A 26,865-nucleotide genomic window follows, 5' to 3' on the forward strand; every position below is an offset into this window, starting at 1 on the left:
GAGTTACCTTATGCTGATCACTGAGGACTGTGATGGCAGTGAAAAGATCACCGTGACCTGGTCCTAGGCCGGCTAGTATGTAGCCAATAACATCCTCATCAGTCATGGGATGGCCAATGTTCGCCATCGTGTCAGCAAGTGTTGTCATTTTTTGATAATATTCAGCTGCACTTAAATCTCTTTTCCTGGTTGTTGATAGTTGAGTGCGTATTTGTATAGAGTTACCTCTATGTTGTGTTGAGAACATAGTATGGAGAGCAGTCCACAGTTGACTTGAAGTATCTGTGCATCGGGTAAGTTGAGCCAACACTTCTTCTGTCATAAAAGACAGAAGACCACCAATAATCGCTTGGTCTTGCACCATCCATGAGTTATACTCAGGATTGACTATTTCCCGTGCTTCAGCGCCAGCCCATGTGGTTACTTTGTCAGTGGGAGATTCAATTGAACCATCGAGATAGCCGAACAGCTGAACACCCTTAAGAATGGGCACCACCTGTGCTTTCCAAAGCAGAAAGTTCGATCGGTTAAGCTTACATGTGATAGTTGTGGCGATCTTAGAGGAATTGATGTTTGAAGCAGAAGTAGACATGGCGAGAACGGAAGGGGAAACCAGTGGCCAATGATGAAAGAAAGAGAGATAGAAACGAGAGCCCTAGAATAAGCTCTGATACCAAGTTAAAATATGTATTTGCCATACAAAACTCGTAGGCTATTATCTGATATATATATATATATATATATATATATATATATATATATATATATATATATATACACACACACACACACAAAGATAAGCTTAAACAAATAAACCTTATCTATACAACATTTGAATAATACGTTCCTATCTAATCTTCTCTTTACATCTCTTTCATATTTCTGGTGCATTTAATTTGTGTTGTGATTGAAAAACTTAAGTTCTAGCATAAAAATGACAAATAATCTGGTAATTAGCGTTTCAGATCACTTGAGATGACTAAAAGGTTCAACAAACTAATACTTCGGTCAACATAAAAATGACAATAAATAAATTAATAGAAATAGGCTTTACCTTTCCAACTACTCCGACATTGTGATCGGCTTTCTTCAAAGTTGCTTTGCAAGTGGATTTTTTGCAAGGAATGGATCCAAAAAGAAAATGTTAAATTAAATAGTAGCACCAACTATGGTATGGTATGGTATAGTCAAGATCATAGTTACCTAATTCGCCCCTAAGGCTGCGTACCTCGTACCGGTTCGCTGTGTACCGAATCGGGGTACGAAGGCGTACCAAATCGGTCTGGGAACGGGAGCAGAATCGGGATTGCAGTGTACCAAATCGATGCTTGGCAAAGGGCCGATCGATCTTCAATTCGCGTATGGTACGATGAATTTTGTGAATCGCTTCAATTGGGATGTCGATTGGGACGCCAAGTCAATGCCAACCTTTAATTTGGCGGGAATTAACGAAACGCTTGGAAAAAGTCGTAAGTCTCCTCGATCTCCAACCAAATCCTCTGTACCAAGATATCAAATTTATGGATATAAATATATTATGATACTCGATTTCTATTATCTCATCCAAAATCTGTTCCAATTTCTCTTCATCTCCAATTTGTCTTCTTCTCCAATTTCTCTACTGTTTCACCGATTGAGAAAAAATGGCGTTTGGAAGAAATGCCAATACTCCAGCAGACAGTGAAACACAAGGCAACACCCACATCAGTGAAACACAAGCAGATTACAATATTAATGTTGATGATGAAGTACAGCAAACACAACAAAGATCAACAATCCCTGAAGGAAAGGATGCAAGCAGACCACTTTTAGAAGAAGTTACATTCTGTGGTGCAGGAAACAGTAAAAATGCTAGAGGTTCTAAACAGTGGGTTTGTAACCATTGTAAAGGCAAGTTTACCAGCTCGTACACCCGAATCCATGTCCATTTTTTTGGACCTGCTGTAGGGAAAACCGCCGATATTAGAAGATGTCCTATCATGGTTAAAGATCAACGGAAAAGAGAAAGTCTTAGGAAGAAGGTTACAGAAGCAGAAAACAGTGGAGTTGCAAAGTGTTTGAAGAATTCCGTTCTCTCTAAAAATGCATCTTCAAGGAAACGCATTGAAGAATCATTTGGAATATTAGAGAGGAACGTGGTGGACTTGAAGATAGTTCGAGGATTATGTGCCAATGGAATCCCTTTCAATATTTTACGTAACCCGCAATTCCTTGAAATGATTAGCGCCATCAAGAATGCACCGGATGGATACAAACCCCCATCGTGTGAAAAAGCGAGAACTGTATTACTTGATGAATGTGTTAGGGACGTTGAGAAGGAGCTTACACCGATTAAGGACACGTGGATCACACAAAGAGTCTCAATAGTCTCAGATGGGTGGTCTAATGTGAAACATAATCCACTCATCAATGTCCTTACGGTTAATTCCCGTGGTGCAACATTCATGTACGCGGAAGACTTTTCGGGGGTTGAAAAATCGGGGGTAGAAATTTCAAAGTTTCTAGTTGGAGCCATCGATAATATTGGACCAAGTAATGTATTACAAGTTGTAACCGATAACGCGGCTAATTGCAAGGCTGCCGGGCGGGAGATCGAAAGGATACACAAACATATTTTTTGGTCCCCATGTTGCGTGCACACCTTAAATCTCATTTTTAAGGACTTGGCGAAGGAATTTTATTGGCTAGAGGAGACCTATAAGAGAGGCAAAGGTATTGTCAAGTATTTTATTAACCACACACATGCTTTATCATTTTTTAGGGAAAACTCAACTCTAGAGTTATTGAAGGTTGCAAAGACTCGTTTTGCCTCACACTACATAGTTTTGCATAGATTAATAGAGTGTAGGGAGGCTCTTTCTACAACCATTGTTCTTAATTCTTGGCGGGAATGGGTCAAGAATGGGGACGAAGCCACTCGAATAGTTGGGTCAAAAATCGTCGATACAGTCAAAGATGATCAGTTTTGGGACGATGTTGAAAATATATTGGCCATCACAAAACCAATATTTTTGTTACTAAAATTTTGTGATGGTGAAGGTCCCAAAATGGGAGAGATTTATGAAAGGATGGACAGCATGCTAGGTGAAATCAAGGATGTCATGAGGGAAAATAAATATGCAAGTTATTACCCTCAAGTTGAAAAAATTGTTTTGGATAGGTGGGAGAAGATGACAATCCCCCTTCATTGTTTGGGATTTGCCTTAAATCCAAAATTCTATGATAAGCACTACCTAGAAAAATTGGCACCCGATGGCATGGCACGAAAAGCTCCCAACCAAGACAAAGAAATTGTACTTGGTGTTATGGAGGCGTTTGATAGAATCGCGGAGAGTGAAAAAGAAGCAAAAATTTTACAAGAACAATTCGTGAAATTTCATATGAAGAAAGGAATTTACTCTATGACCTCAACTCAAATCGATGCCGTAACCATGGACGGAATTGATTGGTGGGCAATTTATGGATCGGAGACTCCGGAATTGGCGGATGTGGCAAAAAGAGTTTTCTCTCAACCGATTAGTAGCTCCTCGACGGAGAGAAATTGGAGTACATACTCCTATATTCATAACGTGAAGCGAAATCGTTTAAATTGCAAGAGAGCGGACAAACTAGTTTTTATTCACTCAAACATTCGGCTTCTATCCCATTTCTCAGAATCTTATAAATCCGGACCCCTGAAAAAATGGGACATAAATCCGGAAAGCGATTATATAGAAGGTTCAAGTGCCCGATTGGAGGAAATGACTTGGGAGAATCTTGATGAAGAAAGCGTGGAGAACGGAAAAGGAAAAAGGCAGCGGTTAGATTAGATGTTTTATGTTTGGTAATTTTGTGATGTTTAATGTTTGGTAATTTTGCATGTAATCTGTTACATCTTTTGGTACTTAATGAATTAAGACTATGTTTTTGGTATTTTGGTAATCTTGATATAATATGTTCCTTGTTTATCATACATTTACAATAATATGTTTCTAAAAATGGTTTACATTTGGGTACACTGTACCGGACTTCATGGTACACCGTACCGGTTCGTACCGAAATGAGCCTATCCCCTCCGAATCGGATACGTCCAATCTAGTGAATCCCGTACCCGTACCTCGTTCCCGTACCGGATCGATCCGCGAATTAGGTAACTATGGTCAAGACTGAGACGATCATGACATGTGTAGAAGTCTGACCCGATTCATGATTGTGGTTGTGATTCAACCACCATGTAAACCATAAAGTCACCTATGTCATTATTTTGGAAGGGATTGAGATACTCCTTCCTTCTATATCATGGTTTAGCTCTATATGGAGTTTGATCGAAATGTTGGATTATCATTCAAATGTCTAATATAACCTTCAAGTAAGCATACATTAACCAAAAAAATTACCAACAACAAATTAAACAGCCATGATAGGGCATTTGTTGCATAAAATAACTCATTTTTTGCATATTGTAGTGTCAATTTCTTCTGTTTTTGTAGGATGCTATATTTCCTAATAAAAGTCAAGTAAAAAGAAAATATTTCGATTTGCACGAAACCCTAAAGTTACTGTCAAAGAAAGTGAACCAAAAAGTTGACTGACTAGCAGCTCAAAATCATGTACTTCAAAAATCAGTCTTAAATTTGGGGAAATTAGATTCAAAATAAAGTAATTTAAAGATCCAGGGTGGCTTTGAAGCTGGTCAGCTACAGTACGCAGGTCTGCAGGTGTCCTTACACCTGTCGTCGTCTTACTCTCCATCACCCTATGGCAAGGACGGGAAGCATAGGTTGCGGAAAGGAAAACAGTGGACATAAGTTGAATAGGAACAGCAGAAACTCGCATAAACTTAAAGAAAAACAGAGCACTAACCTATTTAAGAACTGCTTGCAATTCCTCATCACCTGAAATCAAAGTAGCGATGGGATTTTTTAAACGTCGGGTAGATTTTTCTCCAATGGAAAGGTTTCTGTGATTGATAGTGAAGGCGACAAATGGCAGAGAAGAAGCGTTTCTAGTCTTTACAGAAGGCGGTGGAGCTGGTCACTAAACGTTTGACAGCCTCACAAACCCTGGGATTTGCAGACCTTGAAAAGTGAAATAGAAATTACAGAAGGATTGAGAGATGGATGTGGTGAGTGTAATTGAACTGGGTGTCGTCTGAAATCAGAAGCTTAGCAACTTATGGCCGATTAGGCGGGAGTGACCACCAATTCATCACCAAATATTGGAATGGTTATTCTCCACATTATATATATATATATATATATATATATATATATATATATATATATATATATATATATATATATATATATATATATATATATATATATATATATATATATATATATATATATGTTCAGGTTCATTTGAGACCATTCTAATTTTATGAGACCGTAAGACCAAATCTAAAAATAATTTTAAAATGCAAAATAAATGGAAAAATCCAAAAATTCTTTTTTTAAATGTTATTTTCGGAACTTGAATTAACTAAAAAAAATATAAAAAAAAATAAAAAAAATTCCGTTTTTTTTTTTGAAAAATACGTGAAATATTCTAAATAGAATATTTCACTGACATATTCTAAAAAATAATTTTAAAATGCAAAATAAATGGAAAAATCTAAAAATTCTTTTTTTAAATATTATTTTCGGAACTTGAATTAACTAAAAAAAATTTAAAAAAATTAAAAAAAATTAAAAAAAAATTCTATTTTTTTTTAAAAATACGTGAAATATTCTAAATAGAATATTACACTGTACATATTCTAAAAATAATTTTAAAATGCAAAATAAATGGAAAAATCAAAAAATTCTTTTTTTAAATATTATTTTCGGAACATGAATTAACTAAAAAAAAATAAAAAAAATAAAAAAAAATAAACAAAAAATAAACAAATGTGTCTCACGGTCTCACAAAATATAAGTGGTCTCAAATGAACCTAACCCTATATATATATATATATATATATATATATATATATATATATATATATATATATATATATATATATATATATATATATGGGTAAAGTGAATATACCTAAAAATCTTATATAAGCTTAGGTATCTAACCACATTATACTACATTGTTTTGCATTATATTTTCATTGCAATCGTTTAAGGTTCTTAAACTTCAACCCATAACTTGATTTACTTCCATGATTTTCAAACATTCACCATTATATTCCTCCTACACCATTTGATTCGTAACAGTAGTATATGAAGCCCACCAAGGGGTCTCCGATAGAAAGACGTCATTTTAAGGAAGATAATGGTGAAAGTCCAAAGATTTTAGAAGCAATCAAGTTATGAGGTTGAATTTTAAGAACTTTGGGTGATTACAATGCAAATATGATACATACAAAATTACGTAGTATGGTGTGGTTAGGTACCTAAGCTTATATAAGGTTGTTAGGTATGTTCACTTTACCCTATATATATATATATATATATATATATATATATATATATATATATATATATATATATATATATATATATATATATATATATATATTATTTTTTTTAGCATTAGACTAAATAAAATAAACATAATTATAAACTTAAATAATCATTCTACTAATTAAAAATTCAAATAAACATATTATTAATTTTTAAAATTAAATAAACATATATAGTAAAGGGTTTAATTTAATTCAAATAAATATGAAAGGGTATAATAAGATTAAAAGAGACAAGTTTAGGGACCAAATTTGTAACTTAAATTAAAGAAGCTACCACCCATTTCTTCTTATTCACCCTTTCCCAGGTCCATTCCCATTCTTTTTACTTCCATAGATTAAAGGGAAAGGGATACGGATACAAAATGGTCAAAATGACCGCTGGCAATTTACTCGTCTCCTTTCATCTTTCGAGTCACGTCACACCCAGAACACCAGCACTTGAGGTGGTGTTCACGCGTCTTCCGTCGCGCCACCTTAGCATCACGCGTCTTCAAAGATGCCCACTCCGGATAGCCTTAGGGATATTAATGATAGAAGCATCGGGAAGGCATTAGAGAGCAAACTCATTTCTCGATTCCAAATACAGTAATAGAAAAGAGAAACGGAGCGGTAAAAGGAACTCTAAGGACAACTAAGGGGGTGTTTGGATAAAGTAGATTGTATGTAACATCCCGACTTCCAGTTATAATATTTATGCATTTATTTATGAGTTGTCTGAGCTAACTTGACGAGTTGTGTGCCCAACTCATCGAGTAGGGTCGAATTGGCCACATGGGTTTAATCACCAACTCGACGAGTGAAAGAGCCGACTCGCCGAGTTGACGTTGTGTGAGGAAACCCTAAATCTTCGGGATTGGGCCCTATTTAAAGGACCTTAAGCCCTCATTTCCGCCTCACCGGCTACCCTACTCCCCTATGTGAAACCCTAATCGTTTGCAGTGAGCTAAAAGAGAAAAATAGTTAATCCTTGGGCATTTTGGTGCACTTTGTGAAGAAGAAGAAGAAGAGAAGAGTATCAAGCAAGGAATGAGAAGAGGCTGTGGGATCTGGTGTGATTTCATCCAGAGCTTCTGTTGAAGGTAAAATGTAACATCCTGTTTTAAGAAGAGTAATTAAATAATAAATCAGGAACCCCGGGAAGTAATTATTTTGACTATTTTATATTATTAGAGCTCAAAATTAAATAAGAATTATTAGAATGTTAGTTTTGGGGGTTAAAGAGTAATATTGGACTTAATTTGAAAGGATCTTGAATGACTTGGGTTAAAATAGTAAATTTCGGACCTAAGATGAAACGATTTTGGAACTGAGGGGTAAATGGTAAATTGTGGATTTAATTTGAAAGAAAAGAAGATGAAGGGACTGATTTTGTCATTATGGAAAAAATGCTTAAGAGGGAAGGGGTATTTAAGCGTTACCCACCTGGTAACCCTAACCCTAATCGCGACACTTGCAGCCACTACTCCCCTCTACCCTTAACCTCCAGCCGCCACTTCCATTGCTGCCATGTCCGGCAGCCTCCTTGCCAGCCAACGTCGGCGATCGAAGCCAATTACTAGAGCAACCACCTCGTACTCAACCTAATGTCAGGAAAACGTGGTTGCGTTCGTTTCTACCGTCGGTTGCTTATTGGATCACTCCTCAGCGTTTGTCGCCGCCATGGAAGCTTTCATCAGCCGCCTTACAAACCTCCAGCCGCACCACCACTGAGACCGTCGACCAACGAAGCCGCCATCTCTGTTTCAATGATCTCCAGCGCCGTCATCACAATAGTCCGATGCCTGTGACGTTGTGAGCACCTGAGACGACCACTAGGGGCCGACGAAGGGTCGGATTCGCTGTTGTGTGGTCGTGAGCAATCGAGAATCGTTGGGAACTAGAGGGAAATCTCAACACTGACGCTTTGCCACTGTTATGTCGCTTGGGTTGCTGCTGCCGTCGTCAACCGCCGCCGGGGGGTGGCTGGATCCGTTTGCTAGAAAGAAAGCAGGTGGGTGTTTGGTTCTGCTGTAAGGTGTGTAGTTGTTGGATGGGTAATCAAAAAGGGGCCACCACCACCACCGTGAGGCGGTGGCTGCCACCCTCTACCACCACTGGCCGCCACGGTGCGGTTGTGTGTGTGTAATTAGTATGTGTTATTAGTGTATGCGTGTGTTAAGTGGATAATATTGTAATTTGTAACAAAAATGAAATAATGAAAAGAAGAACCCAAACCACCACCGTAGAGTGGTGGTTGCCGCCACCGGCCGCCGTGTCGGGTGGCGATGTGCTTTGATGACCTCGTTTGGGGGATGTTTGGACAATGTGGAATCAAGGAAACCCTAATTGGTCCAAAGAAGCCTAGTGAACCCAATGGAACCCTAATGGGCCAATAAGGCCCGATGTGACCTAAAAGCCCAACTAATGGACTAATGGGCTAGTATTGGGTTGGAAAACCCTAATTAGGGTTTGGAAAATCCTAAGGGCATAAAACCCTAATTGTGCGAATCGTTTGGGACACACTCGAGAACTAATTATTAAACCTAAAATAATAATTAATAATCATTGGCAAACTAGCTTAAGGCAATAACGGACTTAATGGATTAAGTCCTTAATGGGTTAAGTAAGAAACACTTAACCCTAATCATCATTTCATGTGAAAGCCCTAATCTCACTCGGGCCTTGAACTAGGCCTTCTTATTGGGCTTTGGCGATTGGACTATTAGTGGGCCATCCAAGAACAAGTTAATAGACCAAAGTAATTAGATGGGCTTTAGGATAAGGCCCATGTGAGGACTTGGGCCCAATTTGGAAAATTGGGCCATAGATGGGCCATAAATGGGGCCTTTATGATTAGGTAATATTGGGTCATGGGAATTAGGTTGGAATAATTGGATGGGCCTTAAGGAAAGACCATGTAGAGGTCTGGGCTTAATTTTGAAAGTTGGGCCATATGTTGGACTTTGGCCCATTATTTGACGTTTGGACTTTTGTAGTGTGAGTTGGACCTTGGGCTTGGAACACAATTATTAATTAGGTATTGTTTGATGTTGACAGTTTGGGGAATCTGTCAACCAGCAGCTGGAGCTATATCTGCGGGACATCAGCAGTACCAGTTGAGTTATCCTCACTATACTAAGGGGTCTAAGGCACCAAGGCCGACCCATTGGATATGTTATCCTAGCAGTGTTAGATGTTGAGTATGAGTTAGTAATGCATGCTAGTGGTTATGTCAGTTAGGTAGATCGGTAGGACTACCTGTGTTGTTATATGATTATATACATGCTCAGTAGTTATGTTATATGTTGATATGTTATGTGGGATGGGTTGAGGTTGTACTGCTCCGTGCAGTAGCCAACAAACTCCATAGTATTCCATATATGAGCTGAGGGCCCGGTAGGCATTCCAGACTCATACTGAGGACTCGGGAGCATTCCAGATACGAGCTGAGGGCTCGGTAGGCATTCCAGACTCATATTGAGGGCTCGGTGGCAATCCATATGTGAGCTGAGGGCCGAGTAGGCATTCCAGACTCACTGTGGGCCCAGGGGTATTCCAGTCTGTAAAGTTGTGGACCCGTTACGTGCTGTTATGTTCAGTTTATTATGATATGTTATTTGTTCATGTGTTACTGGACTGTATGTGTATTGGTATTTTGGGGGTAACTTACCAAGCTTTCGGGCTTACAGTTTCAGTTTATTGCTTCAGGTACATCAGGGAATCGTGGCAAGGCAAAGGTGTGATCGTACAGCTCCTCACTTTTTATGACTTTGTTTTTGGGATACTTTGATATTAAACTATTTGAAAACATTTTGTAATGACTAATGGGTTTTGAATTGGTTAAAAAGTTTTAAATTTGCTTGAATTTTATGGGTGTTACATAAAAAGTCTATACCATGCTCGCTAGTTTGATTAGATCTCATTTTATGGAGTTTTGGGGCTTATTCCATCTTCTTGTGGCTTGGAGTGTACCAAGTGATATAGACTTTAGATCTGGACCTTGTGAGGTCCCTAGAGTCCAAAGGTCCCAACTTTATCCAGCAAATAAAAAAGCCTTCGTGATTAAGACCCTAAATGTAACGCCCCGATTCTCAGGTATTGCTTAAATAAGATTTTTTGGGTTAAGCTTATACTCGACGAGTTGGTTGACCTACTCGTCGAGTAGCAGCGGGGTGGAATCGCATGTTAAGTGATCTACCCGACGAGTCCATGCTGGGACTCGGCGAGTAGGAGCTGGTAGTAGAAACCCTAAATCCTGGGGTTTGCACCTCTATTTAAAGGGGCCTTAGCCTCCTTTGGCCTCTTTACAGTCTTTGAGAGCCCCTTAAAACCCTAATTCGTGTGTGTGTGTGCCTTGGTGTGGTGTTTGAAGCTTGGAAAAGAGGATCTTAGAGGAAGAAATCTAAGAGTGCAAAGGAAATTGAGGCAAGAAAGGAGTGGGAAGCAGGATTTACCTCAGGTAGCATCCTTTGGAGGTATCAAAGTGCCATTCTTACTTCCCTTTTCCCCTTTTGTTGAGTTTCTAGGGCTTTTTATGGATTTTCAAGTTGGTATGATGAGTTATGGGCTAGATCTGAAGTTGTAACTTCAGATCTGGACCCTCCTTGGATTCTAGAAGCATAAAGTCACAGTCTTGGTTGTGTTTAAGGTCCCTCATGAGCATGAAGTTCCATTAAGAACTTAAAATAGACATTTAGAGCCTTTATAGTCATACATGCACGTAAAGTTTGCAACTTTACGTGATAAGCATGCCCTAGAAGCTTGGATCTATGAGTTGGAGCCGTTGCATGGCTCAAAATATGTCTGTATGGAGGAAAAGGACTGAACAGACTCGGCGAGTCACATGAAGATGGCCGTGAACTCGACGAGTTGGATGAACAACTCGGCGAGTCCGATGAAGATCGCCATAAGACTCGACAAGTTGAAGAACAACTCGGCGAGTCGGATGAGTTTTCTCTGGGATATGTATGAGCGTGTATCTGTCGAGTTGCAAGGAGGGAACTCGACGGGTGACCTTGAGTTTGATCGAGAATCAAAGGAACTCGACGAGTCACTGCGATGACTCGGCGAGTTGGAATGTATTTCAGTTTGGGTTTACGGGCGAAATTCTCATCCCTAGTGTTATGTAGGGTGCTAGTTGTCTTTTTGACTATTGCATGTGTATGTTGGGTTAGACCCATTTATTTATATGTTCAGTTGGGTCCATTTATTTATATGTTGGGATGGGCCTATTTATTTATATGTTGGTTAGGACCATTTTTTATATGTTAGGCTGGGCCCATTTATATGGTATGTGGTATTTGGGGGAACTCACTATGCTTTGTTCTTACGGTTTGTGGTTTAACATTTTTCAGGTACTACTAGTTTCAAAAGGAAGGGCCTGACTTAACTGCACCGCATCCCCTGATGGATTTTTCCGCATTAGTTACCTTTGAGATACTCTGATGTTAGAAAAATACATTTTTACTTTATTTGGTTTTTGGAACAATTAGTTGTATGAATCAATGTTTAAAATGAAATTTTTATTGGCATTTTGGGACGATACAAGTTGGTATCAGATCCTTGGTTTAAGGGATTCTAGCACACTCTTAGGTGTGTCTGAACTCAAACTGAGGAATTGGTAAAATTTTTGAAGAAATAATTTTTCTAAAAAGATTTTTACAAAGAAATTGGTGTGATGCGTGCAATCAGCCAAGCTCAAGTAAGTGATCACGAATATTATGTTTCCTTATAAATTTATGGACTACAAAATAAGCAAGCACTATGTCTCTTTGTATTGGAAAATGATAAGGAGCCATTTGCTTTAGGATTGAGAATATCGCCTTCAAAACACCATAAGCGAACTCAATAACATTTTTGAGTTGTGCGTGAGCATGGTTTAACTTTTCCTCCTTAGTTAATGGATGTTGTCGTCGAAAATCGTTTAACCAATACTTGGTATTATCGTAGGAAGTCATACATCCACGAGTATTAGTGTATGAGACATCGCAAAGGTAATATTTTTCTGTGAAAGTGAGTGTTGCAATTGTTATATGAAAAATAGATAATGTATTTAATAATTAAAGTTTAAAAGATTACAAACCTGGTGGAGGGAATGGAAATCCGGAAGTTGTGTTAAATGCAACTTCTTTTAGAACTTGTGAATCATGTGCTATGCCCTCTCAACCGGCCCATACAAACGTGAATATCATATCAAACTTACAAATTCAATTAACATTTTGATAGCATCCACCTTTTCCCCTACCCCTATAACGAGTTTGTTCACCAAAAAGCAAAATAGATGTTTGGTATCTTGGATCAAATATTTCACACTCCATTTTCACCAACTTTTCCATACATGATGTCATATTGTTATCTTTATGTTTCTCCACTAACATCCTTCAAACTTTTCTAATTTCATCACCGACTTCAATAATCTTTGGATTAATTGTTGTTTTTCCTTTTTCATTCGCTCTTTTGTTTTGGGAAAGACTAGAGGTTCCTTTATTTGGACTTTTCAGGTGAAGTCATACTTCCATATGAGTTACATTAATACCGTTAAAGTCGCTTAAATTAATGTCAGTCAAGTCATGAGAAGGGTGAGAAAGTGTAGACGATGGCCCCTAACCATCCACGCCAATCGAAGTCGACCCGTCGAACAACTTAACATAAAGATCAAGGCACATTAATGGAGAAGTTCTCAAAGTTTCTACCATTCTCTTAGACCGCTGGGAAATATTACGAATATTATGAAATATTATAAAATATTACGTTTTTAGCAAAAATCACAGTACCTTGATCTCCAGTTTTTGTCTCCAGTTTCTATTTGTCTTTTTCCATGTTAAACATGTTAGTTATAGAGTTATAAACATTTCTTGTTTTGTTTTTTAAATTCAACCAAACACCAAACTTTGCTTTCAAGTAGTCGTATCGGTTTTTCATATGCTTTTCATCAACTACAAAATTGTATTATGTTTTCAATCTTTTAGTTACATTCTTCCACGAGTATACACCATGCACGTCTGTAATTTATAAATTCATAAATACAACTATACAAGCTTCCAAAAATGTTTTTCCACACCTTCTATCTATTTCCAAATAATTATATGCCTCTTTTGTCTCATTTGTGCCATGTCTAGTATTCAAAATCCAACAAGAACAGGTTTTAGCAACAAAACTACCACACAAATAGAGCAACAACTGAACAGAAAAAATCGAGCAAGAACATAACAGATTTCAACAACAAACTTAACACATATTTTCGGAGTTTCAATCTAAGATAAAGCAGCAAAAACGCAACTTAGCAAGAGCACATATCAAACACAAACATAACATGTTTTAGGGCTTGAAAAAATCGATTTCACATAAATCGAGCAACAAAAACACAACTCAACAAGAACACAAATCAAACACAAAGATAACAGGTTTTAGGGCATGAAAAAATCAACCAAAAAGATGCTTAAAAATCGACCATAAAAAAGTAGAAAATTACCATCGAAGGGGGAGGCGAAGCTGTGCTACCGGTGGTCCAATGGGAAAGTGAGAATCGACGACCGAAAAAGGGAGAGCGAAGGAAGACTGCTCGATGGGAAGAAAAAAACGGCAGACGTTTTTTTTTTTATTTTTTTTTATTTTTAGGGCAAGGGTATCACATGAAAAACTTTTCATCCAGACTCTTCAATATATCTGACCGATTAAGACTAGGCCTGTCAAATCGGGCCGTCGTGTCGTGTTTTTGTCTAACACGACACGACACGACAATGTTTTTTTGTAACACGAACACGACACGGCACGATGTCATGTTTTTTTTTCACTAATACGAAAACGAACCAATTAAAAAACGACAACACGACACGACACGACAAAGATAATATTACATACTATTATTTTATTTAATTCATATTTAATCATATATGTAACACGATAAACACGAAAACATGCTCAATCCTGTGAATTTCGTGTGGATTTGTAAACACAAACACGACACGACACGACATCGTGTTTTTTATACTTGACACGAACACGATACGAAAACGAATTCAAATTTTGATTTCGTTTCGTGTCGTGTCATAAATTGACACCCCTAATTAAGACCATTTTTTGTTATATCCAACCGATTAAGAGATTAAAAAAAGTTTCAACCAAACGTTCTGAATCTAAACGATGGAGAGGCAACATCTTTATGTGATTATTAAAAGACCAAACAAACACCCTTTAGTTGAAACTTAATTCTATGAGAGATCTTTATATGGATATAAAAAAAATCATATAATATAGGATAGTTAAAATTAAATAAAAAAATGAGTTACAACTTTTGTTTTGTACTCATTTGGTCACTTAACTCTTTTTAAGTTCTAAAAGGTCATCAAACTTTTGGCTTTGTGCTCATTTAGTCACTTAACTTTTGTTTTGGTCACATTTAGTCACTAAACTTTTAAAATTGTACTCATTTAGTCACTAAACTTTTAAATTTTTTTAAAAGTTTAATGACTAAATGAGCACAATTTTATAAGTTAGGTGACTAAATTAGCACAAATCTAAAAGTTGGGTGACTAAATGTGACCAAATCAAAAATTAAGTGACTAAATGAGCACAAAATCAAAAATTTGATGACCTTTTAAAACTTAAAAATAGTTAAGTGACCAAATAAAGAAAAAACCAAAAGTTAAGTGACTAAAAATGACTTAAACCCTATTATTTTTTATATCTATAGTCTATACCGTAATGTTGTAAAAGTTATGTAATTAATTATTGAAATATTTAGCAAAGTAATATTGTTTGAAAATTATTAGATAAATGTATTTAGAAAAATGAGGTTATTGTGGAAAAGGGGGAAAGGTCCATTTCTTTGGATGTTGGACAACCAATCACAAAATCAAGAATCCTCTGATCGTTGGACATTTCAAGCAGCTCGATCCGCACATCTTACGACTCAATCTCCCTTTGTTCCACTTCCTACTTTATCTTGCTCTTCTCCTCATCCTACAAATGGCATTAATCAAACTTCCGGTGATCTTTACAACTTCATTTCGTTAATTAACACATGTCTCCGCCACCGCCGTCCTCACTAAGCAAACCCAATCCAAATTCACTCTCCGATTTCATCTTTTCTGCTTTCTCCCTCTTCGTATTCTACTCATCTTCTTCCCCCAAACCCACCACCAATTTGAACACACACCGTCGTTTCTTCAAATTCCCAATCATGCCTTTGACCACCACCAAGACACCCGCCATCAACCACAACCACCACCACTTTGCCTCCCCACAATCCCTCTCCGAGTGGCTCCGCCCTCGTCTCCCCTCCGATTCTTTCGCCGCGTGGGGTACCAGACCCGGCACAAAGAACGTTCATAATCTCTGGCTTGAGCTATCCGAGGGCGAAACCTCTCTCGCTGACTCTACTCCGCCTGTCCGTACAGTCGAAGTTGTGGTGGTTCGCGTTAGGGATCATCAAAACCGAATTTTGATTGAATCCCATCAACAGCTGTCAAACGGCGACGTTCGTAACAGGTCCAGGCCACTGTCCGAAAAAATGAAGCCTGGTGAAACGGTGGAAGCGGCTGTTGTTAGAGCTGTGAAGGAAGAACTTGGCTCCATCATTAGGGTTTCTTGTAGCGATGTTAACGACGATGACATTGTGAAAATTATACCCAATTCATATTCGAGTAAAGTGGAGGAAAGGTTATCTGTCTCCTACCCCGGATTACCAGCTTGTTATGTTTTACATACAGTAGATGCTTTTGTTGATGGTTTACCAGATTGCGAATTCTGTACTGAAGAGGAGGAAGAATATCATAATCTGGATGAAAAACAAGAGGCTGAAAGAGCTATTTCTTGTAAGAAGCATTACTGGAAATGGGTTGATTCTTATACTCTTTCATCTTGAATTTTGCATGCAGCATTTTTGCCTATATGATCTTGAGGTGTACTTGTAATAGATAGAAGCTTCTTTTTGCTTCAAAAAGGGTTAAATCTTATCTTTCTTGGACCTAAATATACAATGAGTATGAACTCTTTATGTTTTTTATATCAATGTGTGATGACAGAATAGTTTTTGATTTATGGTTAAAACTTAAAAGTTTGTAAATTTTGGTGTTCCCAACTATGTATTGTATCCTTTGATCATTGGTTTTTGATAATTTGAATGATTTCAGTGAGTGGAATGAAATCGAAGTATGTTGACCAAAATAGTAGTAAATACATTGCTATTCAATGGAATTACTCCATGGTGGCAATCATTGCATGTCATTGGAAGTGATTTTGCTTTTGTGAAGCTTTCAACCACACTTTAGAAAGCATCACCTCTTTCTTAAGGGCACTTTTGTAAAATCTTTAAAAGAGACTATTGATCTGATCCTATTGCAGTCCTTCACCATTTGGGAATGTGCCACTTTCATTTTCCCTAAAGACAAAGTATGTACCCTAAATATAGCATACCTATAGAGGATTAGGGTCTTTCCCATTATGAGAGTTTGTGTTTGATGATGGTTTTTATGTGGAGACCAGACAACAAAAAAGATTAGGGTCTTTTCCACTATAAGAGTTTGTGGTCATTGGTATGTGGTGTTGATTGAAAGTGACTCCCATTATCTGAAAGTAAAGAAGTGGCTTCAAAATTGGCTTCAAATACTATCATTATATGTGGTAGAGAAAAAAAAAAAAAAAAAGAGAGAATATAAGATTACAAACCAAACTATAAACATTTTGCTATAAATTTACATATTCAACAAAGTCAAATCATCATTCTAAAAATCAAATCCATGTATATATATGCTAATGTAAAGCTGTAATCGATACGATATTTTGGTCCAAGTTTCAAACTGTGGTAGAACACTGACTCCCTTTAGAAGTCAACGGACCTGAAGGCATAGATTGACCAAAAGGCAAAACAACAACACAATTTACGTTAAACCTATACCTTCCAGAAACCCAAGTTCCCACTTTCCATCTGAGTTCTCCATTTGCCTTGATACTTAAAACCAATCTTCCTTCCATTTGATCACGACCCACTTCATACCCAAATGATGGATCCACGGGTAACCCGTTTGCAACCAAAACCATTGATAAAAGATTGGTGTCTTTATAATCTTGGTAAAAGGGTGGGACAGATGAATCAAGGGTTATTTGTTGACCCTTGTAAGAAGCATAAACTTGGATTTCATCATAGTAAATACCAACTTTCTGGTTTGGATTGTTTGAGAGAAGGGTGATTTGGATAGATGAGTTGAGGAGGTGAGACTTTGAGAGGGTAAGTTGGTAAATATCAGCTTCTTTGAGGGAGAATTGTGGCTTAGAAGGATGGAGTAAGAACCATATGACAAGTATGAGTAAGAGGATTGAGAGAATGAAGGTGGTGAATGTGTAGAATAGTTTCTTGTGATTCTTGTTGATGTTTATAAGTTTTTTTTTGGCACAGTGTTGTGGTGATTTTTCATTGATTTGAGACATTTGTTGTATGAGAAAGGGAGGAAATTTACAAGGCTAAGTTAAGGGTTGTGTGGAATCTTATATATGAATAAAGGTAGAGCTCCTCAATTATGATGGGTGGTTGATAATTGATATAAATCATTGACGGGGGCTTAGTTTTTCACACTAATTGCATACACTTTCATTTATTTCTACTACTTTGTGCTTTGACTTCTTTTTTCTTTATCAAGACTTTGTACTTTGAAAAAATCTACCCAATTATAGCATTGTAATTTAAGCCTTTTTTCTACTGAGGACATTATACTTTGAAAAATTTAATCTATTATAATAGTGAAAGTTGTTTTGTATTTGGATGACATTACTATAATCGGGTAGATTGTTCAAAGTACAATGTTGTATGAAGAATTGAAAATACGATGATATGATAAACAAATCAATGAAAACATGTTGACATTTCCTTATCTTTATAAAACATTGTACTTTTGAAAATTTTACCCCATTATAGCATTGTACTTTCCAATTTTTTCATTGAAGGTCGTTACACTTTGAAATTTTTGACCAATTATAACAATGAAAATTGTTTTGTATTTGGATGACATTGTTGTAAACTTTTAATTGAACAGATTTTTTAAAGTACAATGTTGTAAAGAAAGAAATTGAAAAATAAGATGCTACAATAAACAAACCAACGAAAGTTTGTGGTTGTTTCTTGCATTTAACCTTAACTAAATAGAAAACTAGACAACAAAATTATATGATTATTGGCTTATTAAAAATTGTGACTATTTCAACAATACATCTTAACCGTTGGATTAGTATTAGTAGAGTCGTTTTGTTTTTATTTTTTATTTTTTTTATTTGTAATTGATAGATACCAGCACTATGGCCTTGAGTAAAAGATACTCTTTAAAAGACATCAAGTAGCTCAAGAAGTGGCCATTAGACATGATTAACCTTTTTGTAAAGAAAAAAAGTTCACTATATAAAATGATGTTATCAATTACAAATAATATCCCATGTTATATCATGATAAAGTTTTCATATCCTATGGAGGTTACATTAGTCATTTTGCATACATCCTACACAATTTTGCCATAAGTTTAAACACCGTTACATGTTGGAATATGCATCTATCAATTACATGTTCAGTTTCTAGGAATTTTGGAGTGGATGGTATAATAAAAACAAGGATATTTGGTGTATCAAGCGAAGTACCAACAAGAATCCGGTGAGGCCTTTTTGAATAATTGAAGGGAAAGTGAAAAGCTCTTTAAAGTGGTTAGGGATAAAATAGTCAATAGTTTCTCCATTCGTCTGTTAATGATTTCTTTTGTTTTGTTGAGTGAAAACTAAGGAATTAAAAGGGGAAACATGGAGAATCTATGGAAATTGACTTTGTGTTGCCTTTTATGTTAAGAAATGAGAGTTTGGCCTTTTAAGGGTAGTTGGAGAGCTTCTGGAGGAAGATAGTTGAATTGAGTTGTGCATGATTGCATGGTGTGGGTCAATTGATTTTAGTGAGTGGATTTGTTTTGGTCTTTTTTTTTTTTTAAATGGATGTAGCTTTAATTGAGTTCCAAGATAAAAGCATGCTCACCTTTTGTTTACCAGACCTTGGAATCCAATTGCTCGAAAGTTGAAACCATTTGGGACTAAAGTTCTTTCATGTTTTATCATGCGTTTTCACGTTTTCATTTAAAAGCATTCTTTATTTTTTCATATTTGCACGGAATATGCTAGATCGCATTTTTTATGAACTCGATTACCTAAACAATAATGATTGTTGCTTTCTAGTACTTTGAAGATGATTCTTTAACCTATGCTCATGCTAGACACAACTGTGTTATATTTATTTGTTCTATATTCATACATTCTGTATAGTATAAGGACCTCATTGTCAAGTGAATATTTTATATATTGGAATCTGTACACACAACCCTAATTGAGGGTTTCCACACAATCAATCATGGTATCAAGCTATTTCGTTCACGACAATCGCTAGAATCCCGAAACCCTAAAATGTTTTTTTTTTCAATTATTGTTAATTGTCATGTAACAAAATGAATGAGAAAATAATATGTAACAAAATGATTCTTATTTATTTGGATATATTTTTTTATTTTGCTTTATCTTATTTTTTTATTGTGTTGACTATTTATAACTTTATATGTATTTTTTTTTATATATTTCTTCGCGTTTAAAATTTTAAATTTTAATGACTTACACATTTCCTTTATCAAATTCAAACTTTCCAAAATTGGATTCCGATTGTAACATACCAACTTAGTCGTCATTAATTTCATCTATAATTTCACCCAATTTAAATTTGTAATTCCCTTATATAAACTTTTCTAACGATCTCGATTTTTCCCCTCCAATATTTCAAGCATTTATTTCTTAAGCGTTCCTTTATCAAATTTAAATTTGTATTTTCCTTATATCTATAAAAAAAAATTATTTTGATAACTTACGCGTTTCCTTTATCAAATTTAAACTTTTCAAAATTAAATTCAATCGTAACCTATCAATTTATTCGTAATTAATTTAATCAACAATTTCAAACCTAATTTAAAATTTTATTTTTCATATATAATTTTTTTAATGATCCCGATGACCGGATTTTTCATCCAAAAATATTTCAAGCATTTATTTTTAGATAATGTTGTCCCCATATAATTATTATTTTTTCTCATATAAAATAATAAAACTTACCAATATATATATATATATATATATATATATATATATATATATATATATATATATATATATATATATATCGATTTTATAAGCAACATTAACACTAAAAAAAAGTGATTAAATTTTTTTTATTTTGTATAACATACCAACCTACTTTGTTTTATCTTTATATAGTAATAATAATTTTTTTTTTAATTTACACAACAAATATATACATATTTCGAATTTTGTCATATTATTATACCTTACAAAATATAATTCTCTCCAAAATAATATTTCTCAATAATTTCATACATAATTTCATCAAATTTAAATTTGTATTTTCCTTATATAAATTTTTTTAATGATCCTGATTTTTTCCCTCCAAAAATATTCCAAGCATTTATTTTTTAGATAATATTGTCCCATTATAATTATTACTTTCCTCATATAAAATAATAAAACTTATCAATATGCCTATATATATTTATATTTAACTTTTATAAGCAACATTAACAATAAAACAAAATGATAGACTCAAGTGACGATTCATCTTCTTCAAGAAAAAGAAAAAAGTTAAATGTCTTGTCCCTAACGTTTTACGTATCAATCTTTCGTTAAATTACACTAATGTAATTATCTATGATGTAATTATCTATGATGAAGAATGTCGTTCAACTAATAAAACAAAAAATGTTGTGTACAAAGAGGTCCTTCAACGATTATACATATTTATAAATTTCAATGTATCTTCTACATATTTCAATAATACCAATAACCATAACTTTTTTTAATAATTATTATGCAATATCTGTAAACATTTGTATGTCTTTTTTTATATGTTCTCTCACGTTTAACGCGGGTTATAATCTAGTTTGGGACTAAAGTTCTTTCATGTTTTATCATGCATTTGCACGTTTTCATTTAAAAGCATTATGTGTTTTTTCATATTTGCATGGAATATGCTAGATTGCATGTTTTATGAACTCGATTACCTAAACAATAATGATTGTTGCTTCTAGTACTTTGAAGATGATTCTTTAACCTATGCTCATGCTAAACACAACTATGTTATATTTATTTGTTCTATATTCAAACATTATGTATAGTATAAGGAACTCATTGTAAATTGAATATTTATCTTTATATATTGGAATTTGTACACACAACCCTAATTGAGGGTTTCCACACAATCCATCATGGTATCAAAAGAAATTACACTTACTGTTATCTAAACAGAAACCTGAGAAGATGGATTTAGCGGAATGGAACTTATTGGACCGAGAGGCCCTTGGTGTTGTCAGATTGTCACTGGCGAAGAATGTCGCGTACAACATTGTTAATGAGAAGAACACGTTTGGATTGAGAAAGGCGTTGTCCAACATGTATGAAAAGCCATCCACGACAAACAAGGTTTTCTTGATCAGAAAATTGGTAAACACGAAGATGAAGGAATGAGCATCTGTGACAGACCACGTCAACGAGTTCAACTCGATAATATCTAAGTTAGGATCTGTCGAAATTCAATTTGAAGACGAAGTCCAAGCTTTATTATTATTATCTTCGTTGCCCGAAAGTTGGGTTGGAACAATTACTGCAGTCAGTATCTCTTCGGGAACTACGAAACTCACATTCAAAAGCATCAGAGATCTGATTCTTTGCGAAGATGTTCAGAGAAGGAATGCAGGAGAAGGTTCCACCAATTTACTCGATACGGAAGAGAGGGGCAGAAAACAAAACAAATGTGGATACAGAAGAAAAAGATCAAAGACAAGGAAGATAGGGCAGTCAAGAAGCAGAAAAGAAATCGTCAGCTAGAACTGTAATGAAATAGGACATTTCAGAAATAAATGTCCTAAACGTCATGCAGATAATGGCAAAAAGGAGATAAATATGGATGAAGACTATGATGATGCACTGATTTGTTATGTAGAAAATTCAGTCGAGTCTTGGGTGATGGGTTCAGGAGCATCGTGTCATGCTTGCCACAATAAAGAAATCATGATAAATCTCAAACCTTACAGCAATAATGTTCGTCTAGCAAATGGTAAAATTCTGAAGATCACTGGTATTGGAGATGTAGCTTTAAAAACTTCAATGGGTACTACTTGGATTTTAAAGGATGTGAAATACATTCATTGTCTAAAGAAAATGTTGATCTTAGTGAGATAGCTGGATGAAGAGGGGAATGATGTAAGGTTTGGAAAAGGTAAATGGAAGGTTATTAAATGGAACTTGGTCATTGCTCAAGGAAAGAATAATGGAACTCTATATATGGTGGAGTTGACCTCAAAAAAAGCAAATACAACTATTGGAGATGGGGAGTCCTCTAATTTATGGCACCAAAGACTCGACCATATGAGTCAGAAGGGAAATGAAGATGCTTGCTTTAAAGGGCAGGATCCCATAACTGAAGAATGTGACAGTCGACTTCTGTGAACCATGCGTACTCAGTAAACAGAAAAGAGTTACTTTCATGAATATAGGTCAGCCACCAAAAGCAAATAAGCTTGAGTTGTTACATTCTAATGTCTTCGGTCCCACATCAGTTTCATCAATAGGAGGTTCCCGGTATTACGTTACCTTTATAGATGACGCTACAAGGAAGGTATGGGTTTACTTTCTGGAAAATAAATAAGATGTTTTCTCTACTTTTAAAAGGTTCAAAGTTGTTGTGGAAAACGAGACACATCTGAAGATAAAATGTCTGAAATCAGATAATAGGATATAAAGAACGTCGAAAACGGGAGCTCGTATGCGAAAGATATGAATTTATGAAGTTTGGGGCACGAACCCCGACACTGTGTCAAAGTTCACGATGTGAACATTGGGTTCACAACGTGAACTCAGTATTGACGTCTCCTGAAGCCTGTCAGACCCAAGTTGCAATGACACACCTGATGATGATTGAACTCACTACGTGAATATTTGAGATTCATGACGTGAATTCAGGATTTCAGCCCTATAAATAGAAATCGAAGGGCAGCTGACCATGGTTGCTAATTCCCATCTCTCTCATTCCCGATACCCTCTCTAGATATCTTGAAGTACCCCCGAAGCCCCGGTATCATCCCGACACCGAAGCAAGTCCCAAAGCCCCGAAGATCCCGAGAAATAGAGTTGTCAAGCCAAAACTCTGACCGCGAGAAGCCAAGTTTTTGGAAGATATCCCAGTTTCATCGAAGATTATTATTTTAAGAGTTGTAGTGTTGTCCGAGCATCGTCTTATCATGTGATTGTGTAGTTGCTTTCTTCTAACACATAGATATGAATTATTTCTCTATAAAATACGTGCTATGTGTTTATAGGCCTGTCAAAACATGCCACGACACGACAAAAAAAAAACGACACGAAACGAAATTGTGACGAAATTGAAATTCGAATTCGTGTTCGTCTTAGAAAAAAAAATCACGATGTCGTGTCGTGTTCATGTTAAAAAAGCGGCACGAAATTAGCACGAAAGTAACACGACTCAAACACGATTAAAAGCCCACATATAACACGACAATAAAAACGAGTTTGACACGAGATACAACCGACTTACGCCTTTATTAAATAATATATTTGAATATATATATATATATATATATATATATATATATATATATATATATATATATATATATATATATATAATTCATTTAAGTGAAGCGTCTTTTGGTTTAATGACTTTATAAAGTTCCAAGAAAAGTTCCCTCGGTTCTTCAATCTTCACTCTTCCGAGTTCCGATTCATATTCCATCGACTCTTCAATCTCCATCTACGATTATAAATTTGAGTAATTGCAGCGCAGATTGTTGTTCCTTGTTATCGATCAAACCCTAATTCGAGCACAAACACTGTAGAGCACATCGACCGACTTAGCTCTTCAGAAATCAGAAGTCAGAACATAGCGATTGGCCGATTCCTTCATCACAAGTTCACGGTATCGATCATAGCGACTGAGCGATTTCTTTTGTTCTTCATCAATCATCACGGTAATGTTTTTCATCAATCAAAATTCCTTACTTTGTGTTCTTTTTTAGTTTAGGTTATCGATCATATAGCTATATTTTCTGATTTTCTGCTTGATTTTTACTGCCATTATTATCGATCAAACCGTTCTGTGATTCCTTGTTATCGATCAAACCCTAATTATCGGTCAAAATTTCTTGCTGTGTGATTTGCAATAAATCATAACACACAGGAAGGAACAGAACCAAGCTTGACTTTTACCGCCATTATTGCTTTTACACTGATTATCCCCAAAATACCTTAAACATTCTTTCCAAACTCAAGCTTAACATATTACCTTCTATCTACAAATTATGTGGTTGTGTTTTTTTCTCAAGAACATGGATGCAACAGAACCTGTTATTTCATTATGTGCTGGAAGTAATGCTTATGTTTTTTGTATAGAAATTATATGTGTATGTGCATTGTGCAGCAGAACTTGTTATTTCATTAACTGTTATTTATGCTTTGCGTCTGTTATTTAAGATTTGAATCTGTTATTTCTTTCTTTTATTTCAGTAATGATTATGTTTTTCGTATAGAAATTATATGTATATGTGCATTGTGCAGCATAACCTGTTATTTCATTAACTGTTATTTAAGCTTTGAATCTGTTATTTCTTTCTGTTCAGATTTCTTTCTGTTATTTCTTTTTGTCCAGATAATATAGAACCTGTTATTTGTTTCTGTCCAGATAATATAGAACCATATTTATCAGCAGAACCTGCTGTAGTTATGAAGAAGGCAAAGCTTGATTCAACAATAGAACTTGCTGTAGTTGTGGCTCCACAGGTATTTTTACTACCATTTTAACTTATTGAATTTCATCAAGTTTACTACTCTTTCAATTCATTACATACCTAAATATTATACTTTTTTTTAAGGATGTTGACCTTGAAGAAGATGACATTGATGTGGTTGATGTAGATGTTAAAATAGAAGGTGAAGAAGTTCATGTCAAATCAGAAAGAGAACGATGGTCGAAGGTATGGAGGTTTTTTGAAAGACTTCCAATTGGTAATGATGGGAATGAAAGGGCAAAATGTAAGAGATGCTCAAAAAGATACATCTGTGAAACAAAAACTGGAACAGGAAGCTTGCGAGGTCACATAAGAAAGTTTCCTAGGAGAGATACAAGTGACATAGCACAACTACTTATTTCAAATTCTGGTGGTTAAATGTCTATGAATTCCACAGTTTTTAAACCCGAAAAATTCTGTGAGCTTGTGAGTGAAGTTATTGTCAAGCATGATTTACCTTTTAAATTTGTGGAGTATGAGGGGATTAGAGAAGTATTTCGATACTTAAATGAAAATGTTGTCACTTATACTAGAAACACAACTAATTCAGATGTTGTGAGCCTGTTTAACAGGGAAAAAATTAGACTTAAGAAATTACTGGAGTTAAACCCGGGTAGAATTTCTTTAACTTTTGATCTGTGGTCTTCAATTAATACAGATGGTTTTTTGTGTGCGACTTGTCACTTCATTGATGAGGAGTGGAAATTGCAAAAAAGAATTTTAAGCTTTCAATATATGCCACCCCCACATAGTGGCATATGCTTAACCGAAACGATTTCTACTTTATTGACCGATTGGGGGATTGATAAAAAGTTGTTTACTATCACATTAGACAATGCATCAAGTAATGATACTTTTGTCAATCTACTAAAAGGTCAATTGTGCAATGAAGGTGCTCTTCGTAGGAATGGAGATTATTTTCATATTGGTGTTGTGCTCATGTGCTAAATTTGGTTGTGCAAGATGGTTTGAAAGCTATTGATGAAGGGATCGTTAAAATACGAGAGTCTATCAAGTATGTGAAGGGTTCTCAAGCAAGGAGAAAGAAATTTATTGATTGTGTGAAATATGTCAATTTGAATCCAAAAACAGGTTTGCGTCAAGATGTTCCAACCCGATGGAATGCCACTTATCTTATGATTGAAAGTGCTTTATTTTATCGACGTGCTTTCTTTCATTTAGCACTTGGCGATTCTAATTATTTGGATTGCCCAACTCATGATGAATGGGGTAAATTAGAAAAAGATTTTAGATTCTTGGAGGTTTTTTATGAAGTTACGTGCATCTTTTCTAGAAACAAATACTCCACAGCAAACTTATATTTTCCTTCTGTTTCTATGGTTGAAAAAACTTTAAAAGAAGAAATGGTAAGTTCAAATAAGTTTATGAAGGAAATGGCTTCGAAAATGTATGAGAAGTTTTCAAAGTATTGGTCCAAGTATAGTGTGATTTTGGCAATGGCTGCAGACCAACTATTTTATCTACCCATGTTTTATCCCAACATATTTGTAGATATAAAATAAATATATATTTAAATCATTTAAAACATGTATAAAATCATTCATCCAT

General features: G+C 35.4%; 3 protein-coding genes and 1 long non-coding RNA gene across 4 annotated transcripts; 2 read left to right on the top strand and 2 right to left on the bottom strand.

The window, feature by feature from the left end:
• Positions 1-1,643: 1,643 nt before the first annotated feature.
• LOC145075772 (uncharacterized) lies at positions 1,644-3,809 on the top strand. The gene has a single exon (XM_079021893.1). It carries the CDS (start codon positions 1,644-1,646, stop codon positions 3,807-3,809), a length of 2,166 nt encoding a protein of 721 aa, XP_078878019.1.
• A 744-nt stretch (positions 3,810-4,553) lies between these two features.
• Positions 4,554-5,183, bottom strand: LOC145072084 (uncharacterized). Its single transcript, XR_013690913.1, has 2 exons — positions 4,843-5,183; positions 4,554-4,735 (listed from the first exon to the last, which is right to left on the bottom strand). It is a non-coding gene; the product is annotated as an uncharacterized LOC145072084 (long non-coding RNA).
• A 10,054-nt stretch (positions 5,184-15,237) lies between these two features.
• Positions 15,238-16,424, top strand: LOC145073266 (RING-H2 zinc finger protein). Its single transcript, XM_079019820.1, has one exon. It carries the CDS (start codon positions 15,441-15,443, stop codon positions 16,281-16,283), a length of 843 nt encoding a protein of 280 aa, XP_078875946.1. The 5' UTR covers positions 15,238-15,440; the 3' UTR covers positions 16,284-16,424.
• A 649-nt stretch (positions 16,425-17,073) lies between these two features.
• On the bottom strand, positions 17,074-17,918 carry LOC145073267 (Late embryogenesis abundant (LEA) hydroxyproline-rich glycoprotein family). Its single transcript, XM_079019821.1, has one exon. It carries the CDS (start codon positions 17,843-17,845, stop codon positions 17,213-17,215), a length of 633 nt encoding a protein of 210 aa, XP_078875947.1. The 5' UTR covers positions 17,846-17,918; the 3' UTR covers positions 17,074-17,212.
• Positions 17,919-26,865: the final 8,947 nt, after the last annotated feature.

This window comes from Lactuca serriola, chromosome 9, assembly GCF_051521515.1.
Source record: "Lactuca serriola cultivar US96UC23 chromosome 9, Lser_US96UC23_V15, whole genome shotgun sequence".
Lineage (NCBI taxonomy): Eukaryota > Viridiplantae > Streptophyta > Magnoliopsida > Asterales > Asteraceae > Lactuca > Lactuca serriola.